Source organism: Bubalus bubalis, chromosome 6, assembly GCF_019923935.1.
Source record: "Bubalus bubalis isolate 160015118507 breed Murrah chromosome 6, NDDB_SH_1, whole genome shotgun sequence".
NCBI lineage: Eukaryota > Metazoa > Chordata > Mammalia > Artiodactyla > Bovidae > Bubalus > Bubalus bubalis.
The window spans coordinates 8,721,009-8,748,180 of record NC_059162.1 but is presented as its reverse complement, the minus strand read 5'-3'; the positions used below and the strand labels follow the sequence as shown (position 1 = coordinate 8,748,180).

At 43.4% G+C, this 27,172-nt stretch overlaps 1 protein-coding gene and 2 pseudogenes across 1 annotated transcript; 2 read left to right on the top strand and 1 right to left on the bottom strand.

Moving 5' to 3' along the window:
- LOC102403777 lies at window positions 1-2,895 on the top strand (annotated as a pseudogene).
- A 2,813-nt stretch (window positions 2,896-5,708) lies between these two features.
- LOC102402805 (intelectin-2) lies at window positions 5,709-12,705 on the bottom strand. The gene is made up of 8 exons (XM_045166213.1): window positions 12,694-12,705; window positions 12,341-12,404; window positions 11,601-11,708; window positions 10,404-10,651; window positions 9,916-10,074; window positions 9,401-9,521; window positions 8,297-8,400; window positions 5,709-5,972 (listed from the first exon to the last, which is right to left on the bottom strand). The coding sequence occupies exons 1-8, from the start codon at window positions 12,703-12,705 to the stop codon at window positions 5,820-5,822; spliced, it is 969 nt and encodes a 322-aa protein (XP_045022148.1). The 3' UTR covers window positions 5,709-5,819.
- A 12,033-nt stretch (window positions 12,706-24,738) lies between these two features.
- LOC123465870 lies at window positions 24,739-25,575 on the top strand (annotated as a pseudogene).
- Window positions 25,576-27,172: the final 1,597 nt, after the last annotated feature.

Sequence of the window (27,172 nt, the reverse complement as noted above, 5' to 3'; positions counted from 1 at the left end):
ATGGGTATTTTAGCATATATGTATAAAAATAATTCTAATTTGCCAAAGAAAGACAGAAAGACAGGCAGAGTGATCATACATCACAGAGTTCCTGAGGCTTTTCTTCATTGCATTCTTTTTTTCCTGGTCCTTATCTTTCTGAATTGGCATATAGCAGCTCGTGTGTTGGCACTTGCATCTTTGTCTCAGATTTCCACGTGTGGAGGACACAGGCTAAGATAAAAAGCATCAGAAGTGGTCCTGGAAACAGGCTGTCAGGATGGCCTTTAGCGTCACATTTCTCACATACCTGAAAGGAAGAGCGATCCAATGCTGCTGGTCAGTGGGATTATGAGAACACCTGGCACTTGCCCTCTCTGCCTTTCTCTTCCCCATTTTGTGCCCTTGTGCCCTGTAGATCAATTTCTCTCATCTCTGAACTTCCCGTGCACCAGAAGTTAGGAATCAGGGAGAGAAGCTAGGAAGGAAACTGTAGAAGCACAAGGAACATTAGAGCTCTGGCCATGAAGAGGAGCTGGGGAAAGCGAGGGAGATGCTAGGAGGTGGGGATTGCAGCCAACAGATCTTCCAGTACAGGACAGGCTCAACTGGGGAGACGTGGAAGAGTTTGTGGCTGGACTGTGTGTGGGAACATGCTGGAAATGTTTACAGTGTGGAGGAATGCTCAGTTCAGTTCAGTCGCTCAGTCATGTCCAACTCTTTTTGACCTCATGAACTGCAGCACGCCAGGCCTCCATGTCCATCACCAACTCCTGGAGTTCATTCAAACTCATGTGCATTGTGTCAGTGATGCCATCCGACCATCTCATCCTCTGTCATCCCCTGCTCCTCCCGCCTTCAATCTTTCCCAGCATCAAGGTCTTTTCCAATGAGTCAGTTCTTCACATCAGGTGGCCAAAGTATTGGAGTTTCAGCTTCAGCATCAGTCCTTCCAATGAATATCCAGGATTGATTTCCTTTAGGATGGACTGGTTGGATCTCCTTGCTGTCCAAGGGACTCTCAAGAGTCTTCTACAACACCACACTTCAAAAGCATCAGTTCTTCAGCGCTCAGCTTTCTTTATAGTCCAACTCTCACATCCATACATGACTACTGGAAAAACCATAGCTATGACTAGATGGACTTTGTCAGCAAAGTAATGTCTCTACTTTTTAATATACTGTCTAGGTTTTTCATAACTTTTCTTCCAAGGAGCAAGCGACTTTTAATTCCATGGCTGCAGTCACCATCTGCAGTGATTTTGGAGCCCCAAAAATTAAGTCCCTCACTGTTTCCATTGTTTCTGCATTTATCTGCCGTGTAGTGATGGGACCAGATGCCATGATTTTGGTTTTCTGAATGTTGAGTTTTAAGCCAACTTTTTCACTCTCTTTCACTTTCATCAAGAGGCTCTTCAGTTCTTCTTTGCTTTCTGCCCTAAATGTGGTGTTACCTACATATTATTGATATTTCCCTGGCAATCTTGATTCTAGCTTGTGCTTCATCCAGTCCAGCATTTCTCATGGCATATTCTTCATATAAGTTAAATAATCAGGGTGACAATATAAAGCCTTGATGGACTCCGTTCCTTATTTGGAACCAGTCTGTTGTTCTATGTCCAGTTCTAACTGTTGCTTCCTGACCTGCATACAGATTTCTCAAGAGACAGGTCAGGTGGTCTGGTATTCCCATCTCTTGAAGAATTGTCCACAGTTTGTTGTGAACCTCACAGTCAAAGGTTAGTAAGAATGTAAAAGAGTAAATAAATATTTGATTATGAAAGAATATTGTTTTTTGTGAATTTAGATTCATCACTAATCACCAGTCCACAACAGCATAATTCAAAATCTACTTTAGGAAAAAGAAATTGTCAGTCTGTGTCTGTGTGGAGAGAGAATAGTGTGACTTAAAGCTGCCCCATTCCAAACTTGCATCCAGTCCAGCTTCTCCCTGTGAACTATTTAGGATTTATTGTTTAAAAAAATACTTTATTATAAAAAATTTATACACTTACAGAAAAGGATTGAAAGCATAAATAGACAGTTTAATGAATTACGAAAGTAAACAGCTATAGACTCAGTATCCTGTTTAAGTAACAAAAGTTTCTTTCCCACACAACTGCCAAAGACAGGAGAAGGGCAGGTCCTGGTGTTTGATAGCTGAGGCCATCTCCTGGCCTACCTGGCAGCCACCCTGACCAAGAAGGTGCTTCTGGGCCAGAAGGTGGTATTCCTGCACTGCTGGGGAATCAATATTTCCTGGCAGTTTCTACAGAAACAAGTTGAAGTGCCTGGCCTTCCTCCGCAAGTGGATGAACACCAACCTCTCCCAAATCCGAACCCTCAACTGCATCTTCTGGCTGACAGTGTGAGACATGGTACCCCCAAGACCAGGCAAGGCCAGGCCACTCTGGACCACCTCAAGGTACTTGATGGGATCCCACCACCCTATGACATGAAAAAGTGGACAGTGATCCCTGCCATCCTCAAGGTGACATCTTGACATCTATGTGCATCTGACACCTATGTGCAAGTTTTCCTGCCTAGGGCACCTAGCTCATGAGGCTGATTGGAAGTATGAGGCAGTAGCAGCCACCCTGGAGGAGAAGAGAAAGAAGAGCAACATCCATTAGTGGAGAGAGGGAGGGGGAAGCAGCTCATGAGGCTACAGAAGCAAACTGAAAAGAACATAGAGAAGAAAACTGACAAATTCACAGAGGTCCTCAAGACCCAGGGATTCCTAGTCTGAGACCCATAAAACTGACTGTTGAGCTTTCAAGATAAAAGAAACATAAGTTTGCCAGGACTCCAAACATATTCCTTCCAGATGACAAATCTCTTCTGAGCCATATCCTTCAAGATGATTTGCAGATAATGAAACCCACAAGATATGGAAGAAGGTAACTGGGGGCTGACCACAAGTAGGTGGGCTCCAGATCAGTTGGAGAAGGTTGATGATGTTGAGTCCCAATTACCCCACCAACAACCAATCAGAAAAGTGTCCACCTGTTGATCTTGCATACAGCAACCTTCTTACCTATCCTGCCTTTAAACACTTTTCCCTGAAACCCAGTTGGGAGTTCAGGGTCCAGGATTTGAGCATTAGCTACCCAAACTCCTTACTTAGAGTCTGCAGTAAATGTTGCACTTTCCTTCACCACAATCCTGCATCAGTAGATTGGCTTTACACATCTAGCAGATTCAAGCTGGGATTTGTAGCAATCTGACATAAAGAGAGAGAAATAAGGCAAGAGGTAACAAAAAGGAGTAAGAAAGAAGGGATAAATGAGAAGGATGGAAATCTGGAATGAGCTAGTAAGAGGGAAAGATTTATTAGGGAGGTGAGAAAAAGAGAAGATACTGGAAAAAAGCAAACACAGCTGACCCATGAGCAAAGCTGGTTTGAACTGTGCTCGTCCACTTATATGTTGGCTTTTTCCAATATTAAATCATATAGTACTACACAACTCATGAAGACCCCCTGGAGAAGGGATAGGCTACCCGCTCCAGTATTCTTGCATGGAGAATTCCCATGGACAGAGGTGCCTGATGGGCTACAGTCCATGGGGTCACAAAGAGTCGGACATGACTGAGATACTAAGCACAGCACAGCACACAATTCATGACTTGTTGAATCTGCAGATGTGGAACACAGACCCAGAGGAACTGCAGATATGAAGAAACTATGGGTACAAATGATCAACCGTAAGTTACATGTGGATTTTAGACTGTTTGGAGGATTCGTGACCACAACCCACACATTGTTCTAGGGTCAACTGTACATTAACCATCGTTGACCAACTACCATGCAAATCAGGTTTAGCCAAGAACAACCACAGGGCTTTCACTTCACCTTCCAACCAGGATAGCTGCTGCTCAACCCAGAGCAAACCCCATGGCCTCAGCTGTGGCTGCAGAACTCACCGAGGAGACACCGGACCACCTCTTCTCACAGTCTTGCCATCAGACCTATACACAGAACTCTGTGTGTGAGCAATGTGCATTCATCTACATATGCTGACCTTGGCAAATCTGCCAGAGATATTCTCAATGAAGAATTTGGTTTGGTGTTGTCACGACGTGAAAGCAAAATGATGCATTGACAAGGCATGCTCAGCACCCAAATCATCTAATACACAGGCCATGTTCCTGGCAGCTCGCAGACCAAAGACACACACTGCATGATCAATCACAGAACAATGCAGAATTAAATTATAAATAAGAACCAGATTCGTCAAAGCTTGATTCTGAGTTTGGTACTACCTTCTCACACTAACATGGTAAAGAAAAATGGTAAAATCAAGTCTTCTTACAAGACAGCATGTTTGTGATGTTGCCCAGGATTTTGATGAACCTGCAATTCATGATTCAACTGTCTTTGACTGTGAGGTCTGGCTTTTGGATTCCAGCCCATGACCTGGGACAGTGCCAAATCCAAGCTGACAAGGGATAACTTTACAATGCATTACAGACTGGGGACATCCAGCTACAAGCTCTGGTGTGATTCTGTGGACAGAATTTGGAGGATCAATTTATCAGAAAGAGATTTATCTTGACACGGGTAAATCTTGCTTGGGCACTAGGTACAAGCTGGACTTATTTGAACATCGCAGATATCAATCAGAACCCACTGCTTCTGTTTCTGCAAAACCCAACAATTCTAGTTCAATTGGAATGGGCTACTTTCAGACTCTGCCTCAGAGATCTTCAGTCATGTTAGTGAAGTTAGAATCTGCCTTGAAATGAGAGGGTTGAAACTTTCAAGCCCATTCACCCTGACTCTCCTGAAGAGAAGAGGGTTGGAAGGTTGAATCAATTTCCCTAGTCAATGATTTAATCAAACCTGTCTGTGTAAAACCCCGAAAGGATATGGTTTAGAGAGCTTCAGGGTTGGTGAATATGTGGAGACTGGGGAGAAACGCTGTGCTCAGAGAGGGCAAGGAAGCTCTGGGCTCTTCACCTGTACTGGCTCCAGCTGTCTCTTCCATCTGGCTGTTCCTGAGTTACACCCTTTTCTAATAAACTCATCATCTAGTAGGTAAACTGTTTCATTGAGTTCTCTGAGCCACTCTAGCAATTTAATTGAACCCAAGGAGGGATTCACTGGAACCTCCCATCTACAGCCAGTCAGTCAAAGCACAGGTGACAATCTGGACTTGCAACCAGTGTCTGGAGTAGGGGATTCAGGGGCAGACTGGTAGGACTGAGCCCTTCACATGGGGATCTGACGTGTCTCCTGGTAGACTGGGTCAAAATGGAATTGAGTTGTAGGACACCCTACTAGCTGTCAATGGATTCCTTGGTATTGTGAGAACTCTCCCCAAAACAGAGATGTTGCAAATAGTACCCAATCATTTTAGAGACACTGTCCCAACTGTCAAAACTGGAGGAATAAAGGAAATGGACAGCTGTGACCTCAGTTTCTTTTTTTCCTACTGAAACTAAATAATAATCAGCTTTTCCTCTTTAAGATACTCATGCAGAGAGCTTGATTTGACTAACCAATAATAGAATGGTAGTAAAATTAAGAATGATTTTTCCCTGCTCCTCAGTCTCCCATAGGGGTTCCCTAGAAAGAGAAGCAAATATGTGTCTGGGATACCTGAGACTAGAAGTTCCAAACTCCAGAAGTCTAAAGTGGAAATCACCAGCTTACAAGGCATTATTGTAAAACATCACTCCAGGTTTCAATTTGTAAAAGGAATTAAAAGACAGTGAGAGTCACAAAGTGCACAAAGTGATGTAATTTATTCCCTTCCCCTCCTTGTTAGCGTTCCATTTTTCCATCTCTGAGGGTCTGGGCTTAGGAGCTGGGTTCTGTGTCTCACACCACACAGCTCTCAGCGGTAGAACAGGAGCACAGCTGCCTCAGTGATCTCCCGGCTGGAGCTGTAACCCTGGTGAGCTCCATATCCGTTCCAGTCAAAGGAGGAGAAATCCCCACACTGCACTGGATTGCCCTCTGGGAAGAATCCTCCTCCACCGATGCAGTGCTGGGGGGCAGGAGAAGACACAGTGAGGAGTTGGCTGTAAACACACCAGTGAGCTCTTAATGGCCGAATCCCCTGTAAGTTTGGTCTTCTTCCTACTCGCCTTGACCCCTCCCCTGAAAAAACCTTTCCCTCCAGTGGACTCTGAAACCATGCTTTCCTGAATTCCTTTCTACCTTCCTTCATGCTTATTCTCAGACCCCTCAACCACCCTTTTTCCTCAATGGATCCCCCAAAGGCTATTTATTGCTCACAATTCTGTCCACACCTCACTCTCACAATGATGGTCTGTCTTCACCCATGACTTTTGCTAGAACCAGCATAATCATATATTGCCAAGATATACTCCTAAATCTGAATGACCAGCCAGGTATTTTCTGGGCTTGAAACCCCCTATCCAGCTGCCCTGTGAATGTCTCCACATACATATCACTAGATCTAAAACTCCACTTAAGCAAAACAAAACTAATTCACTTTCTTGCTGCCCTTGAGTCTATTTCTCTTCTTGTCACCCATCTTAACTGATAGCAGTCAATCACCCAGAACAAAACCCTGAAGTCTGTTGCCTCTTTCACTTCCCATCCCCCACGTCCATTTAATCTTCAAGAACTGCTGATTTCACTGTCTATGCATCCATGCTTGCTCTTTCAAATTTACCAAGGCCACCCTGGCTCAGGTCCTCACTATTTCACATCTGTACCTTTACACCTGCCTCATGGTCTCATTGACTCTTATTTCCCTGCTCTTGAATCCACGTCCCCCTCCTTGCTAAACCAAAGTGATCAAGTCACTAACCTGGTCAAACTCCTCTGATGTGTCCCATAACATCAGATTATAGGTGTCCCATCACCTATAACATAAACTCTGTGTCCTGGACATAATGCAAAAGCCCCTCCTTGCCCTACTTCTTGCAAGTATTTCCAGCATCAGCTCTTAATTCTACACCATGTGCATACCTTGATACAATTTACACAACAGCTCACTGCCCCCTCAACACACCATGGTCTATTAAATCCCAGTGATTCTGAACATGTCAGTTACTCATGCTCAAGGACACTACTCTGCCCCTTGCTGCCTATTGAACTCTACACACATCTTTCGACATTCAGCAAAGATGTCGCCTTCCTGCAGAATCAACTGTGTGCTGTTAGTACAGGCAGAAGCTTCTGGATTGTGTTCCCAGAGCCCCTTTTTATGTTGCTATCACATGTGATACCACATGAGATTGCAGTCTTGCATTTATATCTTTCTCCCACTCAGTCTGAGTTCCTTAAGATGACTCTGTCAGCTCTGCATCTCTAATAGCTGCACTTTGTAGGTTCCCTAGCATGTATTTTTAAGGAATCAGTGCTTGCAAGGGTACATGCAAATGAGCATTAATGAGCAAGATAAGGTTCCTTGGAAGCCAGTGTAGGGGGAACACATCCCACCCTACTTCCAGAGCCCACACCTGCATCACCCTCCAAATCATAATCTAGGGACCCTTCCATGAAGACACAGCTATTACACCTCGACTAAGAAATGGACAACTGGTAACTGAATGGGGAAGTGAAGATGTCCTTGACCTCAGGGTCACGTTTCCCAGACTGACAGGTGTGGAAGGAAAAGGTAGTGAATGAATACTCTTGCTCTTAGCACTCTGACTCTCTCTTCCTCCTGCCCTCCAGCCATAAATGTCCTTCAGAGACAGTCTCCACTAACCACAACTACAGTGCTCTCTTCTCAATACTGGGAAAAAATAAAAGCATGAAGCTTCTCCATTGAATGTAGAATATCATCATGATCTCGACATAGGAAAATACTTCTTAAACACAGCTTCAAAGTACTAATCATATATGAGAATACAGATAAATTGGACTTCAATACAGGAAATTATATCCATTGGACAAAGGTACAAACTTTCAGTTATAAACTAAGTCCTGGGGATGTAAAATATAGACTAGTGACTGTAGTTAATAATACTGATTTGTACACTGAAAAGTTACTAAGTAGATATTAAAATTTTTTATCACAAGACAAAAGAATTTGAAACTATTTGTGGTGGTGGGTGTTGGCTAGAGTTACTGTGATGATCATTTCAAAATACATAAAAATATAGAATCTTTATGTTATATACTTGAAGCTAATAAAATATTTTATGTCCATTGAATCTCAATTTAAAAGCAATAGTAACAATTTAAAAAGTATGTCCACAAAATACCTGCAAAAGAATAAAATGCAAGGCAAGGAGATTTACATTCAAACATCCCAATCAAGTTTTCCCATGCACACATAGACACACACACACACACACACACACACAAGCCAGGGATCATCCCTAAACTCACAAACTCAGTGTTACAGCCAGTGACTCTCATTCCAGCACACAGGGCATTGGCTGCTCCCTCATTGTTAAACACCCTGAACTGGACGAATCCTGCAACAAATTCTCCTGGAAAAGAAGAGGCAGAGAAAAGCCTAAGTATTCAAAAGATGAACTGGAAACAATTTCCCTTTGACCAGCCCAGGGATTCCCTAAATAAACAGGTCAGGTTACCTCCCAGCACTCCAAGCTTAGGGGATGAAACCCAGCACTTTTGTGGACAGTGGCCGCTACATCCTGGCTCTGAATTTGGCTGGAAGGGAACCTCCTTCCATCTGAGGTAACAAGACCAAGGCTCATATTCACAAGAGTCACTTGTCTGCCTAGGGCTCATAGGAAAAATTAGAGTCCACTGAGAGATCAGCACGAAGACCTCCAGAGGTCCAGCAGGAATAGGCAATGATCAGAAGTGGCCATCGGTTTCTGCTAGCACACTTCTCATCCAATTACCATGACTTTATTTGCCCTACCTACCATTACCTGCTCTCCCTGAAATAGTAAATGTAAAAACTGATGGTTCACACTTTCCCACCAAACGTTAACTTTAGTAGCGTTAGTCTCTCAGTCGTGGTCGACTCTTTGTGATGCCATAGACTTCAGCCCGCCAGGTTCCTGGGTCCTAGAGATTTTCCCAGCAAGAATACTGGAGTGGGTAGCTATTTCCTTCTCCAGGGGACCTTCCCTACTGAGGTATCAAACCCATGTCTCCTGTTTTATCTTGCTGAACAAATGTCTTCTTTCAAATAATAGCTATCCATCATAACAAAAACAAATTTTTCTCACTACCTTCCAAGTAGTTCTCACCTGGGAACATTAGCTTGCCTCTTTCGTTAACTATTACATCACACAGTATATTGATTAAGAAGTCTGGCTTTATATTCTTCTAACTCCATAGATTTTTCAGGATGATTAAATGACACAAAACCATGACAAGTTTCTAGAAAACAGTTTGGTGTCTTGTATTGATATGTGTTCCATAAGTGCTGGCAATCATTAATTATTGTTATTTACCCTTTCCCCAAGAGTGCAGCGATGGATTGATGGCTGGGCTTTGGAAGCAGATACTCACGCTGACCATTTGGTGAGTAATAAGATGCAGTTTTCTCAGCATCGCCAAAGTCATAGTCGACAGGAATGGCTGGGCCATTGTCAGTCCAGCACTTCCCTGCTCCGTACTTCACAGGGAATTTCTACAGGGATGAAAATACAGATTGAGGAGAGTAGAGATACTGCTGTACTGGGAAGTAGAGGATTTAATGCCCTCAGGTGGCATTATTCAGACAACAGTCTGAATGATAGTGATTCTTTGCCATCCCTACTCATAGCTCAGAACCTAACCAGCCTCAAGACCCTTGTTTTTCTCCTTCTTTACCCACCCTGTTATTCCTCCAGCTTCTTGTGCTTCCTGGCTCACAGTTCCTCTGAGAGGCAGCACACTAGTTCACAGGGACCCAGAGGTAGGAGAAAGCCAAGCAGAGGTACCTCTTAGTGCAATGAACAGAGCAGACTTAGTCCTCATCCAAAACACTGGCTCTCTGTTCACCAAAAGACCATCCCCATCTCCCAGCCAGCAGCGCCATGTACCTGGTAGAGTCCAAACAAATTATGTCCCATTCTCCGGAAGAAGCCAGTGTTGGTGTGGTACCTCAGCAGGGAGCTGTTCCTCCAGTGCTGCAGGGGGGACTTGTTGGGCACGTGCCAGATGCCCAGGTCCTGGGCCTGGATGTCGTAGTAGCCAGGGTTCTGCAGAGGGATGCACACTCAGCCTGACCAGCCCAGGAGGTGCCACCAGCCAAAGACCCATACACACAGCCCTCACTTGAGCTGAGAGCTCAGGGCTCCAGGGAAGCAGGTGGCAGCAGTCACAGATACCCACCCTCCTCCAGTAGATAATGAGACCCCACCACCCAAACAGCCTTGGTGGGAAGAAGCTGTGATTCAAGACATGGACTTTTGTCTTTCTTCTCCAGCCCCACCTCCACATCCCCGTCTCCCACCCTCCCTTCCACATGCTCTGCTCCAGCCACACCCTGTTCCCACCCTTTCCCACCTGGAAACTCAGTGCCACCCACCTTGTAGTCATCGCTGGTGGCAGCCTCTGCAGACCCAAACGTGTTGTAGTTGGCCCAGTTGCCATCACCCTCTGGGTAGTCAGCCCTGTTGCCCTGCTGACTGGACCAGCGATCGCCCAACGTGCATTTCCCACGCATGTTGTTCTCATGGACGCTGGCCACCAGGGTCCAGCCACCGCCCCAAGAGGTCATGTCACAGAAGGTCTGGTAGATGACACCATTCTCAGTGCGGAGGTGATACAGGCCATCTGCAGAGGGAACGAGCCCAGAGACCCCCTGTCTGAGAACGGGGAGTCCTGTCAGGCCCCATTACCAGAAAGAATTTGGGAAGTCAGAAATGTATCCTTAAGGCTTCCACACACACCCATTTCTTGAGAATAGTCCTCTGTGCATAATCTAAGAGCAGAAACACTGACTGCCTTTGCTCCATGCTTCCTTCTCAAAAAGACGTTATAGAGCAAACATCCAAGAAGACAGAGATGGTATCTCCCTCTGGATAGAGCCTCCTTCTGACCACTCAAGGCCTGATAACAGCACCTGACCACATCTCAAGTCCACATCAGGATGTGGCCTCTGCAACTCAGAGCTAAGGGCAGGCATGGTCAGTGCCCATTTTATGAGATTCGGATTCCTTAAGTGCAGAGTTCCTCCTCATACTCAGCCCCAAAGAAAATAAGCTGTAATATCAGAAAAGACTTGTACTTGCTTGATGATTCCAATTTATGAGCTGCTTGGCAAACAAATTACATGTGCAGATATCTCCTGGACCTCTTCACATCACTGTGATGGGACAGGACCAGAGAAACAGCACAGGAAAAAGCTGATCCTCTGGCTACTTCTGTGATAGTGAGTAATAAGGTTCTATGTCTCTGCCTACCAGAATCTATGACACTGGGGCAGACTAACTATTTAGCTTATTTACAAGAAGGAGAAAATCTTACAGTCATCAGAGCTCTGGTCGCCAAACTAAGAGTCACCAGGAACACCAGGAACATTCTCCCTGTGTTCAGAAAATCATGTCTCCTACAACTAGATGGCACCCAAAAGCCTCAAAATTCCCACTGGAGATATCCTAGACTGGAAGCTGGAGTCGGAGCAGACAGGAGTGGTAGGCACACCCCTTTTGATCTCCATGACCAGGATCTGTAGTGAAAAAGGGGCCAAAAGGAGAGGATGCTGAGTTGGTTTATTACTCACCACCTGCGCTATGGCAACTTTCTTTGATTTCCTTGCAGGTTCTGGGCAGGAAAGACAGGAAAGGGGCACAGGTTTTGTTCCCCCCGAACTTCCCAACAGAAGGGGTCACTGTAGAGGACGTGAGGATAATTCTCATTAATAGTGTCGCACGGCTCACTCCAGCCTTCCTGGTCATTGAATCCCAGCTCCTTTCCCCTTCACAGGTTCATCACTGGGCTTTGCAGCCCCAGAGGTCAGTGTCTCCTCTGCTAAGACTAGCTGAGCCGCCATCTGGTACAGACTTAACTTAACTTGCACTCTTCTCCACAACTAATTAAACATGAAAACTCTCTTTATGCCTACTGTGATAAATGGAATTCTGAGGATGAGGACTAGGGAAGAATGTTCCCTGGACACAACCCTGACCACCAAGCACCCTCTGGAAATCCCAAAGCCAAGGCCATAGGAGCAGGAGCAGCTAGAAGAAAACAGTCTTCATCACTATGACTCCCCTGAGCCCCCTCAGCCACACAGAGGCACAGACTGGGGCCCCAGGACAGGCCTTAGCTTCAGACCAAACATCCAGAGAGACCAGCAATCAGCACTAGGCCACAGCTCAATTTAGCTGCAAAGTGTGGCTTCTCTGCATCTCCACGACTCCCCCTCTGGGCCAGGACATCAGCATCCAGCCCAGCTCTATTCCCTCTGCTCCACTGTGCACCTGGGTGAGCTGATGAAACTGCTGCTCCTGAGTGACCTACCTGCACCCCGCCCTCTGGCGGCCAGAGAGAGGAACAGCAGGAGGCAGAATCTGGACCCTGGCCCCTAAGAAGAAAGGAGGTGCAGAATGTCATTGGCGGGTTCATTCTTTCTCTCCCTTCCACCCTTGCTGATTCATCGTTTTTCATCTTCCCATTATGATCTCTGAACTTTCTGCATATGGAAACCTCAAATGGAAAGTGATGGGATTCTGAGTATTCTCGAACCTCCTGGAATAGACCCCACCTCATCCAAGCGACTTAGCAGCAGCAGCAGCAGCATCCAACCCTCAAATCATTAAGGGCCCACAGGTTCCTTTCTCTGAAACTCTGCATCCCTGAGACCAAAATCAGACCTGAGCTGGCATCGTGGCTCCCCACACACTCGGATCTTGTCTCAGACTCAGCTTCCCCACAGCACGGAGAGCTATCCCCTTCCTTCCTCACAGATGCCAGGAGCTGAGAGTTTCCTGCCAGGTGGAGACTCAGAGCTACTGCCTCTGCAGACAGTCCTGACATGAGTGAAGTGCTGAGCCTTTATGGGGAGAGCAAAGCATATGGGCCCTGCCCATCCCAGCCCACTTTGGTCTGCAAGCCCCTCCCTCAGGCTTTCTTCCCTTGAAGGTCCCTGAGGCTCGCCCAGGCAATGAGAAGGATTGTGTAACTGTCTGGAGGGGCAGGAGGGAGCACTCCTGGGCACACAGGTGACACTCACCATGAGGGGAGTGAGCCCTGCAGGGTCAGAGCACACACAGTGCTCCCTTCCATAACAGACTCTTGGGATGGACGGGACCTCACAGTTCTCCCCTGCAGCCTGTCCTGCTCCCACCTCAGTCAGATGCCCCAGGGCCTCACACACCTCCATCAGGTCATCATCCTTCCAGTCTCTCCCGAAACTTCTCCATGAAGCCTGCCCTGAATCCCCTACCCCCAGTCATAGCTGACGGATACTCCCCCAGCCTACTATGGGCTTTGTCACCCGAATTATGACATGTGCCACACTGTCATGTCATTCTGTTTTAAGTTGGGGGCTAAAATAATTGAAAATTTACAGAATATTGCAAAAATAAGAATAGTGCAAAGGCACATATAGCTTCTACCTGTATTCACAGATAGTTTGTATTCTACCCAATTTGCTTTATTATGTATGCCTTCTCTCTATATCCACACAAAAACTCACACAGCCTTTCTTTCTTTAACATATTGAGGATAAGTTACATATATGAAGGTCTTTTCCCTAGATAAGTATGTCCTTTCCCAATACAGATATTCTCATATTAACCACAGTGCAATTATCAACTTATATCATTAATTCTTTTTAATGTAACTGGTACTTGGCTAGGGTCCGCTAGCCTGGGAGTTCTACTCAGCTCAGCCAGCATTCATCAGACTGAATTTTCTCTGGCTTTCATTGCCTCCCATTATTAAGAGATTTCCTGTCCACACTGAAGCCCAAAATCCCCAGGGGATGTTCTTGTTATTATTCAGTCACTCAGTGATGTCCGACTCCTTGCGATCCCATGAACTTCAGCAATTCAGGCTCCCCTGTCCCTCAGTATCTCCCAGAATTTGCTCAAACTCATCTCTATTGAAACGGAAATGCCATCCAACCATCTCATCCTCCGTCATCCCCTTTTCCTCCTGCCTTCAACCTTTCCCAGCATCAGGGTCTTTTCCAATGAGCCAGCTCTTGCATCATGTGGCCAAAATATTGGAGTTTCAGCTTCAGCATTGGTCTTTCCAATGAATAGTCAGGGTTGATTACCTTTAGGATTGACTGGCTTGATCTCCTTGCAGTCCAAGGGATTCTCAAGACCCTTCTCCAGCAACACAGTTAAAAAGCACCAACCCTTCAGTGCTCAGCCTTTTTTATGGTCCAACTCTCACATCTATACATGACTACTGGAAAAACCATAGCTTTGACTACATGGACATTTGACCATATTTGACTATAAGGACTACAGGGTCAGAAAAGTGAGATCTCTGCTTTTAATACGCTGTCTAGGCTCATCATAGCTTACAAAGCTTAAAACTAGATTTCACCATTCCACACCCATGTCAGCCCGACGCCTTTCAGCTCTGTCCACTGCCCAGGCTCATGCTGACCATTGACACCTCATTTCCATCACCTCTGCTGCTGGGACTGCTCTCAGGGACAGATGCTGATGTTCAGGGCACTGCTTCCTCTCACTCCTGGGCCTCCAGCCCCACATCTCTTTGATGTCCAAGTGGCAGAAACCATCCAACTTGTTCAGTGCAGAAGAAGGCAAATGCCTTACACACATATAAACCACTATCTAATCCAAGGCCTGGAATGTTATTAATAACTTACACTTACCCGTGCACTCTACTACATCACAACCATCTGAATTTGTTTTCAAAGAGGACAGGGTTGCAGAGAGAGATGGAGAGAGGACTGACCTGTCTCCCATACATCTCTGCTGTTTGCTACAGCCATAGGGAAATGACCACTAATACCACTTAATCAGGCAATTTCTCAGGTAGTCACTTGGGTTGTTCACTGTGATTAACTCCCTTCTTTTTGGAGGCCCAGGAAAGACTGCACCTCTCCTCTGTGAAGTTAAGTGGCCCATGGGACTTGTCCTAGCCAAGAAATGTGAGCAGAAAGGGTCAGTTTCAGGCTGAAGCCTTTACCAGGCAGGGCACAAGTCCACACCATCCTTTTTTCAGCCTCAGGAAATGACTCCATAAAATACGGGGCCCTGGCTTGGTGGTGTGTTTATGTCTGATGAGGAAACTAATCTTCGAGGTTAGAAGGATGGTGTTCTGTGCTCTGTTTTAGGGGAAATGTTAAATGTTTTGCCTGTGGTGTCTCAGGAGGTGAGACTGCACCAGGGCATTAAAGGAAGACCTCAGGGAAACAATGTCAGCGCCGCGTGTCAGCTGTCTTGGTTCTGTATTACAAGGGAGATGGTCTGGGAGAAAAACTGGTCTGTTTTGCAAGGAGAAATGAAAGGAATAACGAATTCTGGGTCTTCAGCAGGCAAACAGTGTGGAAAATTTCCTTCATAAATCATCTTCAACAAGGGCACACACACATGCACACACATAATAGCTCCCAAAACATTTTCCCATATGCACCTCAGTAAAGAGCAAGTATTTTGCTATTTTGCATCCCATGTACAGGGCTTCCCTGGTGGCTCAGACAGAAAAGAATCTGTCTGCTATGTGGGAGACCTGGGTTGGATCCCTGAGTTGGAAAGATCCCCTGGAGGAGGGTTTGGCAACCCACTCCAGGATTCTCGCCTGGAGAATCTGCCTGGACAGAGAAGTCTGTGACACCTACAACTCACGGTGTCACAAAGAGTCAAACACGACTGAGTGACTAAGCACAGCATATTCCAAGTAAAATAAGCTCACTAGTTACACAGACCCAACCCAACAGCTGAGAAACGTTGCTGTTGCATGATAGCAAACTTCTAAAATTTGACTAGTAAAATTTGAGGAAATAAAGCAATGTATTTGGATTGAGTCACCTTGCAGATGTTCATTCTTTGGCCATCAATGCATGGTGTCATCCTCTGCTGAATACTGTTTCTAACATGAAACAATTGAGAATATGTGGCCAAAGGCATATGCAGTGACCTCTACCAAAAGGATATGTAACTATTAGATGACACCTTAGAAAGTTCGAAAACCTCAGCCAGGGAAGGAAGGGTTGTGTCTGTAACTGACATTCTGAAATAAAGTGTGCCTGATATCCAAAATCCTAATATTTGGGGTAATAACATGTATACATGGAGAAGGCAATGGCACCCCACTCCAGTACTCTTGCCTGGAAAATCCCATGGACAGAGGAGCCTGGTAGGCTGCAGTCCATGGGGTCGCAAAGAGTCAGACACGACTGAGCAGCTTCCCTTTCACTTTTCACTTTCATGCATTGGAGAAGGGAATGGCAACCCACTCCAGTGTTCTTGCCTGGAGAATCCCAGGGATGGGGGAGCCTGGTGGGCTGCCATCTATGGGGTCTCACAGAGTTGGACACGACTGAAATGACTCAGCAGCAACATGTATACATGTATACAGATATAGCATGCATTACTGTCTTTTTAAAAACTATGAAATCTGATTTTATGTAACAGTATATATCTTGAGGATCAGTCTGCATTAAATTTTCAAACTGAATAATTCTACACTCCTTTAAAAAAAAATGTCACCATATCTATTCTCACTTAAAAGCCCATCCTGATTTTATCCCAGTAAGTACACTAGCATTTCAACCTTACAGAATATCACAGTGTACTGGGATACTGAAAGCTTGTTTTGTAAAGAAGGCTGAGAGCCAAAGAATTGACCCTTTTGAATTGTGGTGCTAGAAAAGACTTCTGAGAGTCCCTAGGACAGCACGGAGATCACCAGTCAATCCTGAAGGAAATCAACCCTGAATGTTCATTGGAAGGGCTGATGATGAACGTGCAGGTTCAATACTTTGGCCACTTGATGGGAACAGTGGACTCATTGGAAAAGACCCTGATGCTGGGAAAGATTAAAGGCAGAAGAAGAGGGCAGCAGAGGATGAGATGGCTGGATAGCATCCCCAACCCGATGGACACGAGTTTGAGCAAATTCTGGGAGATAGTGAGGGACAGGGAAGCATGGCTTGCTGTTGTCCACGGGGTTGCAAGAGTCAGACACGACTTAGTGACTGAACAACAGCCACAGTGGGGTACTGAAAGCTTGTTTTGTAGTCACAACGTCCTGGTGGCAGACCCAGGTTTTAGACCTACATGGAGTCTATTCTTGCAGTTGCTAAATACTCTTACTCCCAGATGCCTCAGTCTTTTTCTTTTGTAATTAATCTGGATCTATTGAGTAATTCATTTCCTTGACATTCTCAAAATATAAAATATTAGCTTATAAACATGGGAACCCATCAACCCTTTCCTGGGAATTGCTATAAGTGAAAAATAAATATTTGATTGCAATGTTATCAATTGTATAATAAAGGCTTGCCTCAAAATTATGAAAATATATCGGAGGAAGTGGTTGATTCTGTCACGGGGAAAGGGAGGTAAATATTTTTTCTCAAAGAAATCATTGACTCCAGTGTATGAACAAAATCAAATATTTAGATTATAAGGGGAATTTAAACTGAATCAAATATTCACAAAATGTCATCTAAAGATTGTGGCAGGTAGTGATACTTCAATTGGTTCACATACAATATACAAAATTCTTTTCCCAAGAACTAGATATATTGAAGCTAAAGAAGTATATTTATTCTGTGGTTATGGCCTTTCTATTTTGTTAGTATTAAAATTCTTTCCACTTTGCTGTACACCTAAGCTAACACAACAATGTAGATCAACTATACTCCAATATAATCTTTTAATGTCTTTCATGTAAAATGATATGGATGATAGATGTTCAATTTTAGCTTCTTAGTCTTTAACTGACAAATTCGATAACTGTATATTGTTTCACATGAAGTCAATTCGGAGAAGGCAATGGCACCCCACTCCAGTACTCTTGCCTGGAAAACCCCATGGACAGAGGAGCCTGGTAGGCTGCAGTCCATGGGGTCGCTAAGAATCGGGCACGACCGAGCGACTTCCCTTTCACTTTTCATTTTCATGCATTGGAGAAGGAAATGGCAACCCACTCCAGAGTTCTTGCCTGGAGAATCCCAGGGACGGGGGAGCCTGGTGGGCTTCCGTCTATGGGGTCACACAGAGTCGAACACAACTGAAGCGACTTAGCAGCAGCAGTAGCAGCATGAAGTCAATTAATTTTATGTAAGTGGTAAGTTTATGATTCTGTGCTGAGCCTAATCTAGCCCTGAGAAAACCAAAGTCTTCATCTCTATTGAGCAAGTATTTGAGCAGGAGCACAACTAAGCTGTCCTCCTAAAAGACACAGAAGCAACTCTAGGGAATTTACAAAACAAGCCAAAGTTCTCAACTTGGCAGAGAATACTTCATTCCAAGAAGCTCATGGAAGGAGAGAAACGGAAAGCTCCTTCACTCTTTAGAAGAAGAATTCGCGGACTGTTACAGTTTTGCGAAAAGTCTCCCACCCCTTTCCCTTTGGGGTTATGTGCTTATTATACACTATCTCTTCTTTCAGTGATGTCCATCTTTGCTTTACATATTTTGAAGGTCTGTTTTTAGTTGCATAAATGTTTATAATTGCTCTATCTTCTTGCCATATTGAACCATTGTTAATATATAATATACTTTGCCTCTTACAAATTTTTAAGTCTAATTTATCTGATAATACTATACCATCCCTGCTCTCTTTTTATTGTCATGTTCATTGTTGTTCTTCAGTCACTCGGTCCTGTCCAACTCTTTAAGACCACATGGACTTCAGCAAGCCAGGCTTCCCTGTCCTTCACCATTTCCCAGAGATTGTTCAAACTCATGTCCATTGAGTCAGTGATGACATGCAAACATCTTGCCCTCTGTCGTTCCCTTCTCCTCCTGCCTTCAATCTTTCCCAGTATTGGGGACTTTTCCAATGAGTCAGTTCTTTGCATCAGGTGGCCAAAGTATAGGAACTTCAGCTTCAGCATCAGTCCTTTCAATGAATATTCAGGATTGATTTCCTTTAGGATTGACTGGTTGGATCCCCTTGCAGTCCAAGGGACTCCCAAAAGTCTTCTCCAACACTACACTTCAAAAGCATCAATTCTTAAGTACTCAGCTTTCTTTATGGTCCAACTCTCACATCCATATATGACTACTGGAAAAACCATAGCCTTGACTAGATGCACCTTCATCTGCAAAGTAATGTCTCTGCTTACTAATATGCTGTCTAGGTTGGTCATAGCTTTTTTTCTAAGCGTCTTTTAATTTCATGGCTGCAGTCACCATCTGCAATGATTTTGGAGCCCAAGAAAAAAAATAAAGTCTCTCACGGTTTCCTTTGTTTCCCCATATTTGCCACGAAGTGATGGAATGGATGCCATGATCTTTATTTCTGGAATGTTGAGTTTAAAGCCAGCTTTTTCACTCTCCTCTTTTACTTTCATCCAGAAGCTCTTTAGTTTCTCTTTGCTTTTGGCCATAAGAGTGATGTTTCTGCATATCTGAGGTTATTGATATTTCTTCCAGCAGTCTTGATACCAGCTTGCACTTCATCCAGCCCGGCATTTCACATGAGGTACTCTGCATATAAGTTAAATAAGCAGGGTAACAATATACAGCCATGATGCACACCTTTCCCAATTTTGAACAAGTCCATTGTTCCATGTCCGGTTCTAACAGTTGCATTTTAACCTGCAAACAGATTTCTCAAGAGGCAGGTAAGGTGGGCTGGTATTCCGATCTCTTTAAGAATTTTCCACAGTCTGTTTCATCCACACAGCAAAGGCTTTAGCATAGTCAGTAAAGCAGAAGTACATGTTTTTTTGTAATTCTCTTGCTTTTTCTATGATCCAACAGATGTTAGCTATTTAATCTCTGGTTCCTAAGTTGAACGTAATTGATATTTATAGAGCCACAAGGTGAGCCTTGGTAAATTTAAGAGAATCAAAATCATCTCAAGCATCTTTTCTGATGACAGCACTATGAGATTAGAAATAAAACACAAGAAAAAAACCCTGAGAAATACAAACTTGTGGTGGCTAAACAGCATGCTACTAAACAACCACTGGATCACTGAAGGAATAAAAAAATGCCTAGAGAAAAAATAAAACAAAAGCTAAATGGTCCAAAACTTACAGGATGCAGCAAAAGCAGCTCAAAGAAAGAAGTTTATAGCAATACAATCTTACCTCAAGAAACATTTGAAATAAACAACTTAACCTCACACCTAAAACAACTAGAGAAAGAAGAACAAACAAAACCTAAAATTAGTAGAAGGAAGGAAATCGTAAATATCAGAGTAGAAATAAATGAAATAGAGACAAAGAAAACAATCACAAAGATCAACGAAACTAAAAGCTGGTTCTCTGAAAAGATAAACCAGACTGATAAACCTTTAGCCAGACTCATCAAGAAAAAAAGGGAGAGGACTCAGATCAGTTAAATTAGAAATGAAAACGGTTAAGTTACAAATAACTCCATAGAAATACCGAGAATAACAGACTACTGTGAACAACTGTATGCCAATAAAATGGACAACCTGTAGAAATGGACAAGTTCTTAGAAGGGTACAGTCTCCCAAGACTGAACCAGTAAGACATAGAAAATATATGAACAGACCAAGCGCTGAAATTGAAACCGTGATTGAAAACTTCCCAACAAATAAAAGTCTACGACCTGACAGCTTCACGGGTAAATTTTATCAAACATTTAGGGAAGAGTTATCAAACCTTTATCCCTCTGAAACTGTTCCAAAAAGTTGCAGAGAAAAGAAAACTTCCCAATTCATTTCATGAGGCCACCATCACCCTGATACCAAAACCAGACAAAGATACCACAAAAAAAGAAAGTTACAGGCTAATATCACTGATGAAGATAGATGTAAAAATCCTCAACAAAATACTAGCAATCTGTATCCAACAATACATTAAAAAGATCATACCATGATCAAGTGGGATTCATCCCAGGGATGCAAGGAACTTTCAACAACCACAAACCAGTCAATGTGATACACCATATCAACAATTTGAATAATACCACATGATCATCTCAATAGATGCAGAAAAGGCTGTTGAAAAACTCAACACCCATTTATGATAAAACGCTCCAGAAAGTGGGCCTAGAGGGTACATAGCTAAACATAATAAAAGCCATATATGACAAACCTACAGCTACCATCAGCAGTTCAGTTCAGTCTCTCAGTCGTGCCCAACTCTTTGCAACCCCATGGACTGCAGCACGCCAAGCCTCCCTGTCCATCACCAACTCCCAGAGTTTACTCAAACTCATGTCCATTGAGTCTCTGATGCCATCCAACCATCTCATCCTCTGTCATCCCCTTCTCCTCCAACCTTCAATCTTTCCCAGCATCAGGGTCTTTTCCAAGGAGTCAGTTCGCATCAGGTGGCCAAAGTATTGGAGTTTCAGCTTCAGCATCAGTCCTTCCAATGAATATTCAGGACTGATCTCCTTTAGAATGGACTGGTTGGATCTCCTTGCAGTCCAAGGGACTCTCAAGAGTCTTGTCTAACACCATAGTTCAAAAGCATTAATTCTTCAGTGCTCAGCTTTCTTTATAGTCCAAATCTCACATCCATACATGACTACTGGAAAAACCGTAGCCGTGACTAGATGGACCTTTGCTGGCAAAGTAACATCTCTGCTTTTTAATATGCAATCTAGGTTAGTCATAACTTTCCTTACAAGGAGTAAGCGTCTTATAATTTCATGGCTGCAGTCACCATCTGCAGTGATTTTGGAGCCCCAAAAAATAAAGTCTGACACTGTTTCCACTGTTTCTGCATCTATTTGCCATGAAGGGATGGGACCAGATGCCATGATCTTAGTTTTCTGAATGTTGAGTTTTAAGCCAACTTTTTCACTCTCCTCTTTCACTTTCATCAAGAGGCTCTTTGGTTCTTCTTCACTTTCTGCCATGAGTGATGTCATCTGCATGTCTGAGGTTATTGATATTTCTCCCGGCAATCTTGATTCTAGCTTGTGCTTCATTCAGCTCAGCATTTCTCATGACATATTCTGCATATAAGTTAAATAAGCAGGGTGACAATATGCAGCCTCGATGTACTCCTTTTCCTATTTGGAACCAGTCTGTTCTTCCATGTCCAGTTCTAACTGTTGATTCCTGGCCTGCATACAGATTTCTCAAGAGGCAGGTCAGGTGGTCTGGTATTCTCATCTCTTGAAGAATTTTCCACAGTTTATTATGATCCACACAGTCAAAGGCTTTGGCATAGTCAATAAAGCAGAAATAGATATTTTTCTGGAACTCTCTTGCTTTTTCAATGATCCAACAGATATTGGCAATTTTATCTCTGGTTCCTCTGCCTTTTCTAAATCCATCTTGAACATCTGGAAGTTCATGGTTCACGTATTGTTGAAGCCTGGCTTGGAGAATTTTGAGCATTACTTTACTAGCATGTGAGATGGGGGCAATTAGGTGGTAGTTTGAGCATTCTTTGGCATTGCCTTTCTTTGGGATTGGAATGAACACTGCCCTTTTCCAGTCCTGTGGCCACTGCTGAGTTTTCCAAATTTGCTGATGGATTAAGTCAGCAGTTCCACAGCATCATCTTTTAGGATTTGAAATAGCTGAACTGAAATTCCATCACCTCCACTAGCTTTGCTCATAGTGGTGCTTTCTAAGGCCCACTTGACTTCACATTCCAGGATGTCTGGGTCTAGGTGAGTGATCACACCATCGTGGTTATCTGAGTCATGAAGATCTTTTCTGTATACTTCTGTGTGTCCTTGCCTCCTCTTCTTAATATCTTCTGCTTCTGTTAGGCCCATACCATTTCTGTCCTTTATTGAGCCCAACTTTGCATGAAATATTCCCCTGCTATCTCTAATTTTCTTGAATTAGAGCTAGCATCATACTCAGTGGTGAAAAGCTAAAAGCATTCCCTCTGAGATCAGGAACAAGACAAGACAGGACAAGGATGTCCATTCTCACCACTTTTATTCAGCACAGGTTTGGAAGTTAGCTATAGCGATCAGAGAAGAAAAAGAAGTAAAGGGAATCCAAAATGGAAAAGAAGAAGTTGAACTGTCAATGTTTACAGAAGACATGATAGTATGCATAGAAGATCCTAAAGATGCTACCAGAAAACTACTAGAGCTCATCAATGAATTTGGTAAAGTTGCAGACTACAAAATTAATACACAGAAATCTATTGTATTTTTATACACTAACAGCGAAAGATCAAAAAGAGAAATTCAAGAAGCAACTCCATTTATCATTGCATCAAAAAGAATAACATACCTAGGAATAAACCTACCTAAGGAGACAAAAACCTGTGTTTCAAAAACTATAAGATTCTGATCAAAAAGATCAAAGATGACATAAACAGATGGAAAGATACACCATGATCGTGGATTGGAAGAATCAGTATTGTCAAAACGACTACACTACCCAAGGAAATCTACAGATTCAAAGCAACCCCTGTCAAATTACCAATGACAGTTTTCACAGAACTAGAACCAAAAAAAGTCTCAAAATTTATGTGGAAACACATAAGACCCCAAATAGCCAAAGAAATCTTGAAAAAAGAAAAATGGAACTGTAGGAATCAAGCTCCCTGATTTCAGACTATACTACAAAGCTACAGTCATCAAAACAGTATGGTAGTGGCACAAAAATAGAAATTTAGCTCAATGGAACAGGATAGAAAACCAAGAAATAAGCTCATGCACCTATAGTCTATCTAATTAATCAGATTAAATTAATCTACGATAAAGGAGCCAAGACTACACAATGTTGGAAAGACATGGAAAAAAGATAAATGTCCATCCACAGAGGAATGGATAAAGAAAATGTGATCCATATATATTGATATAGATATGTGATATATATATATATAAGATGTCATACATACACACACACACACACACACACACACACAATGGAATATTACTCGCCCATTATAAAGAATGAAATAATGCCATTTTCAGCAACATGGATGGACCTAGAGAGTGTCATACTGAGTGATGTAAGTCAGACAGAGAAGAAGTATCATATCCCTTATATGTGGAATCTAAAAAGAAATTATACAAATGAACTTATTTACAAAATAGGAAGAGACAGACTTAGAAAATGAACTCATGATTGCTGTCACCTACAGTAAATGCTGCACTTTCCTTCACCACAACCCTGTGTCAGTAGACAGGTTTTTCTGCACACAAGGCATAAGACTCAATCTTGGTTCAGCAACACCTTGACATGAGGAGAGTGAAATAAGGCAAGAAGTAACAAAAATAAGTAGAGAAATGAAAAATAAATAAGAAGTAAGGAAAATTAGGAATGAGCTAATAAGGAACAAAAATTTAATAAAGAAGTGAAAAAAAGAGAAGATACTAGGGAGGGAAATGCAATTGACCCTGGAACAAAGCAGGTTTGAACTAGACTGGTCCACTTACACATGGATTTTCTTTGCCAATATTAAATAATATAGACTACACAATTTGTGACTCATTGAATCTGCAGATGTTGGCCACAAACACAGAGGAACCTCAGATATGGAGGTACTATGGTTACAGATGATCAACTATAATTTATATGTAGATTTTAGACTGTGAGGAGAGTTGGCCCACAACTCACACATAGTTCAAGGGTCAACTGTACATGAATAGTGGCTGGCCAACTACCGTACAAATCAGGTTTAGCCAAGAGCAACCACAAGGCTTTCACTTCACCCTCCAGCCAGGACAGCTGCCGCCCAACCTGTAACAAGCCCATGGCCTCAGCTGTGGCTGCAGCTCGCCCTCGGTAGACACCAGACGACTTCTTCTCACAGTCTTGCCATTGAGACCTACACACTGAGCTGTGTGTAAACGATGTGTACTCCTCTGTCATGAGGTGACACTGGAAAATCTGCCAGAGACATTTTCAAGGGAAGACTGGTTTGGGGTTGTCTGGATGTGAAAACAAAATCCTTCTCAACATTTGGATCATCTAACACAGACACGGGTCAAGTTCCTGACAACTTAGAACCAAATACCTATACTGTATGATCTACCACAGAACAGTGCAACACTGATAACACTCTGAGAGCAGACTTGAATTAAAATGAAGGCCAGATTTGTCAAGGCTTGGATCTGAGTGTGGTACTACCTTCTCTCACTAACATAGTAAATAAAAATGGTAAAATCAATTTTCTTACAAGAGAGAGTCAATAAACCTTGGTTGTGACATTAACCTGGGTTTTGCTGGACCTGCAATCCATAGTTCAGCTCTCTTTGATGGTGAGGGCTGTTTTGACTGTGAGGGCTGGCTTGCTGGGTTCCAGCCCATGGCCTGGTACAGTGCCAAATCCAACCTGACAAGGAATAACTTGGCAGTGCATTACACGACTGGGGACTTCCAGCTGCATGCTAGGGAGTGATTCAGGGGACAGAATTTGGAGGATCCGCTTAACAAAAAGAATACAAAGATCTTGACAGTCAAGTGAATGTTGCTTGGATATTAGGCATCAGCTCCACTCATTTGGGTATTCCAGCTAAATGTCAGTTGAATCCCATTACTTCTGTTTTTGCAAAAGTCAACAATTCTGGTTCAAATGGAATGAGCTTCATTTAGACAGTGTATCTGGTGTGAAGCTGCCGTGTCTTCTGGTAAACAGGAAGAGCGTTACTGTTGGAGGCCATAAACTTGGAGTTTCTCTGGGGTGGGAGGTTTATCTAAATGTAGAAACCTCTAGGAAGAGACATCAGAAGATGGATCTTGATACAATTCCCCTGTGACCAGTAGGCTTTGTTCTCCCTCTCCTGATACCCAGTCATCAAAACAAAGGATAATCTACAAAAGAACTGTATTTTAGAAGTGTGGACAATTTTAAGTAAACTGGCTACCTAGCTAAATAGAAATTATCTATCTAGTTGCCAAGGCTGCAGTGTTCCAGTCACCTATGTATTATTTAGTCAATGAAGAAATTAATACAATGATCTATGAAAGAAATGGTGTTTTATTCAAATTAAACTGAGGATGGTAACCCAGGAACAGCCTCTCAAAAAGCTCCAAGGACTGTTCTACCAGTTAGAGGCACACACCTAGTTATGTAGGTTTTCTCTTTTCATTTATTACGTGTTCTGGCTGTGCTGAGCCCTGGCTGCTGCTCGCAGGCCTTCTCCAGCCGCAGCGAGTGGGGGCTGCTCTCTAGTGGTGGTGCGCAGGCTTCTCACTGTGGTGGCCGCTCGGGTTGCACAGCCTGGGCTCTGGAGATGCAGGCTTCAGTAGTGGTGGCACTCGGGCTCAGAAGGTACAGCTCCCAGGCTCCAGAGCTTGGGCTCAGTAGTCATGGCACGTGGCTTAACTGCCCCACAGCAAGTGAAATCTTCCTGGTGCAGGGATCAAACCCATGTCCTCTGCACTGGCAGGCAGATTCTTTACCACTGGCCCACCAGGGAAGTCCTATCTAGGTTTATGAGATAGACGGCTGTACATTAAATGATGTAGAGAATTTATAAAATCCTGATCTCTAAGCACAAAATGATGAGCCATGGTGACCTCTTACGAATTCAAGAAGGAAACTTGCCTATTAAGGAGTTGCCTTGGTGCTAGGAGAATGGTGCTCTTGATGACTGAGCAAGTATTTCTGCCAATACAGAGGCTTGGTGGATGCATAAGGCAGATACACAAGGCACAGTAGAGGAGACCAAGGAGGCCAAGGGGTGGAGAAATGTTTATACTTAAATTTTCTTGACTTCTCTTAGAATATGAATTTCCATTTCATCAACTTGAATGCAGAACATTATTAAATACTTGGGGCCGATAATGTAATAGATTTTTGTGAAATTTTTAAATTAAACACATTTTCTTAAATCTTTCTTTTTGCCCTCAGCTACAAATGTTCAGAAACTCAGAATGTCAATACTCTACAAATAAAGCAATTCCTGTGTCCAGGGTTTCTCAAACACACTACTGACATTTCAGATCACATCACTCTCCATTTGAGGGAGGGGTCCTGTGCAATGGATGGTGTTTCCCAGAAGCCATGGCCTCTATCCAGTGGCACTCCAGCCCCACAACATCACCTCCCAGGCATGAAAATGTCTCCAAATGTTCCCAGGTGTTCGCTGGGGGTAGGGTCTCCAGGTAAATATTGTGGGAGACACATTTATACTAAAAACATTCTTCATTCTTTATCTGAAATAAAGTGTAGGTGAGTCTCCTATGTTTGTATTTGCCAAATCTGGCAGTCCTCCTGAGAGACAACAGCACCTGCTTCTCCTTCATCTCCCACCCTATTTGAGAATCACTGCTCTAATCCAC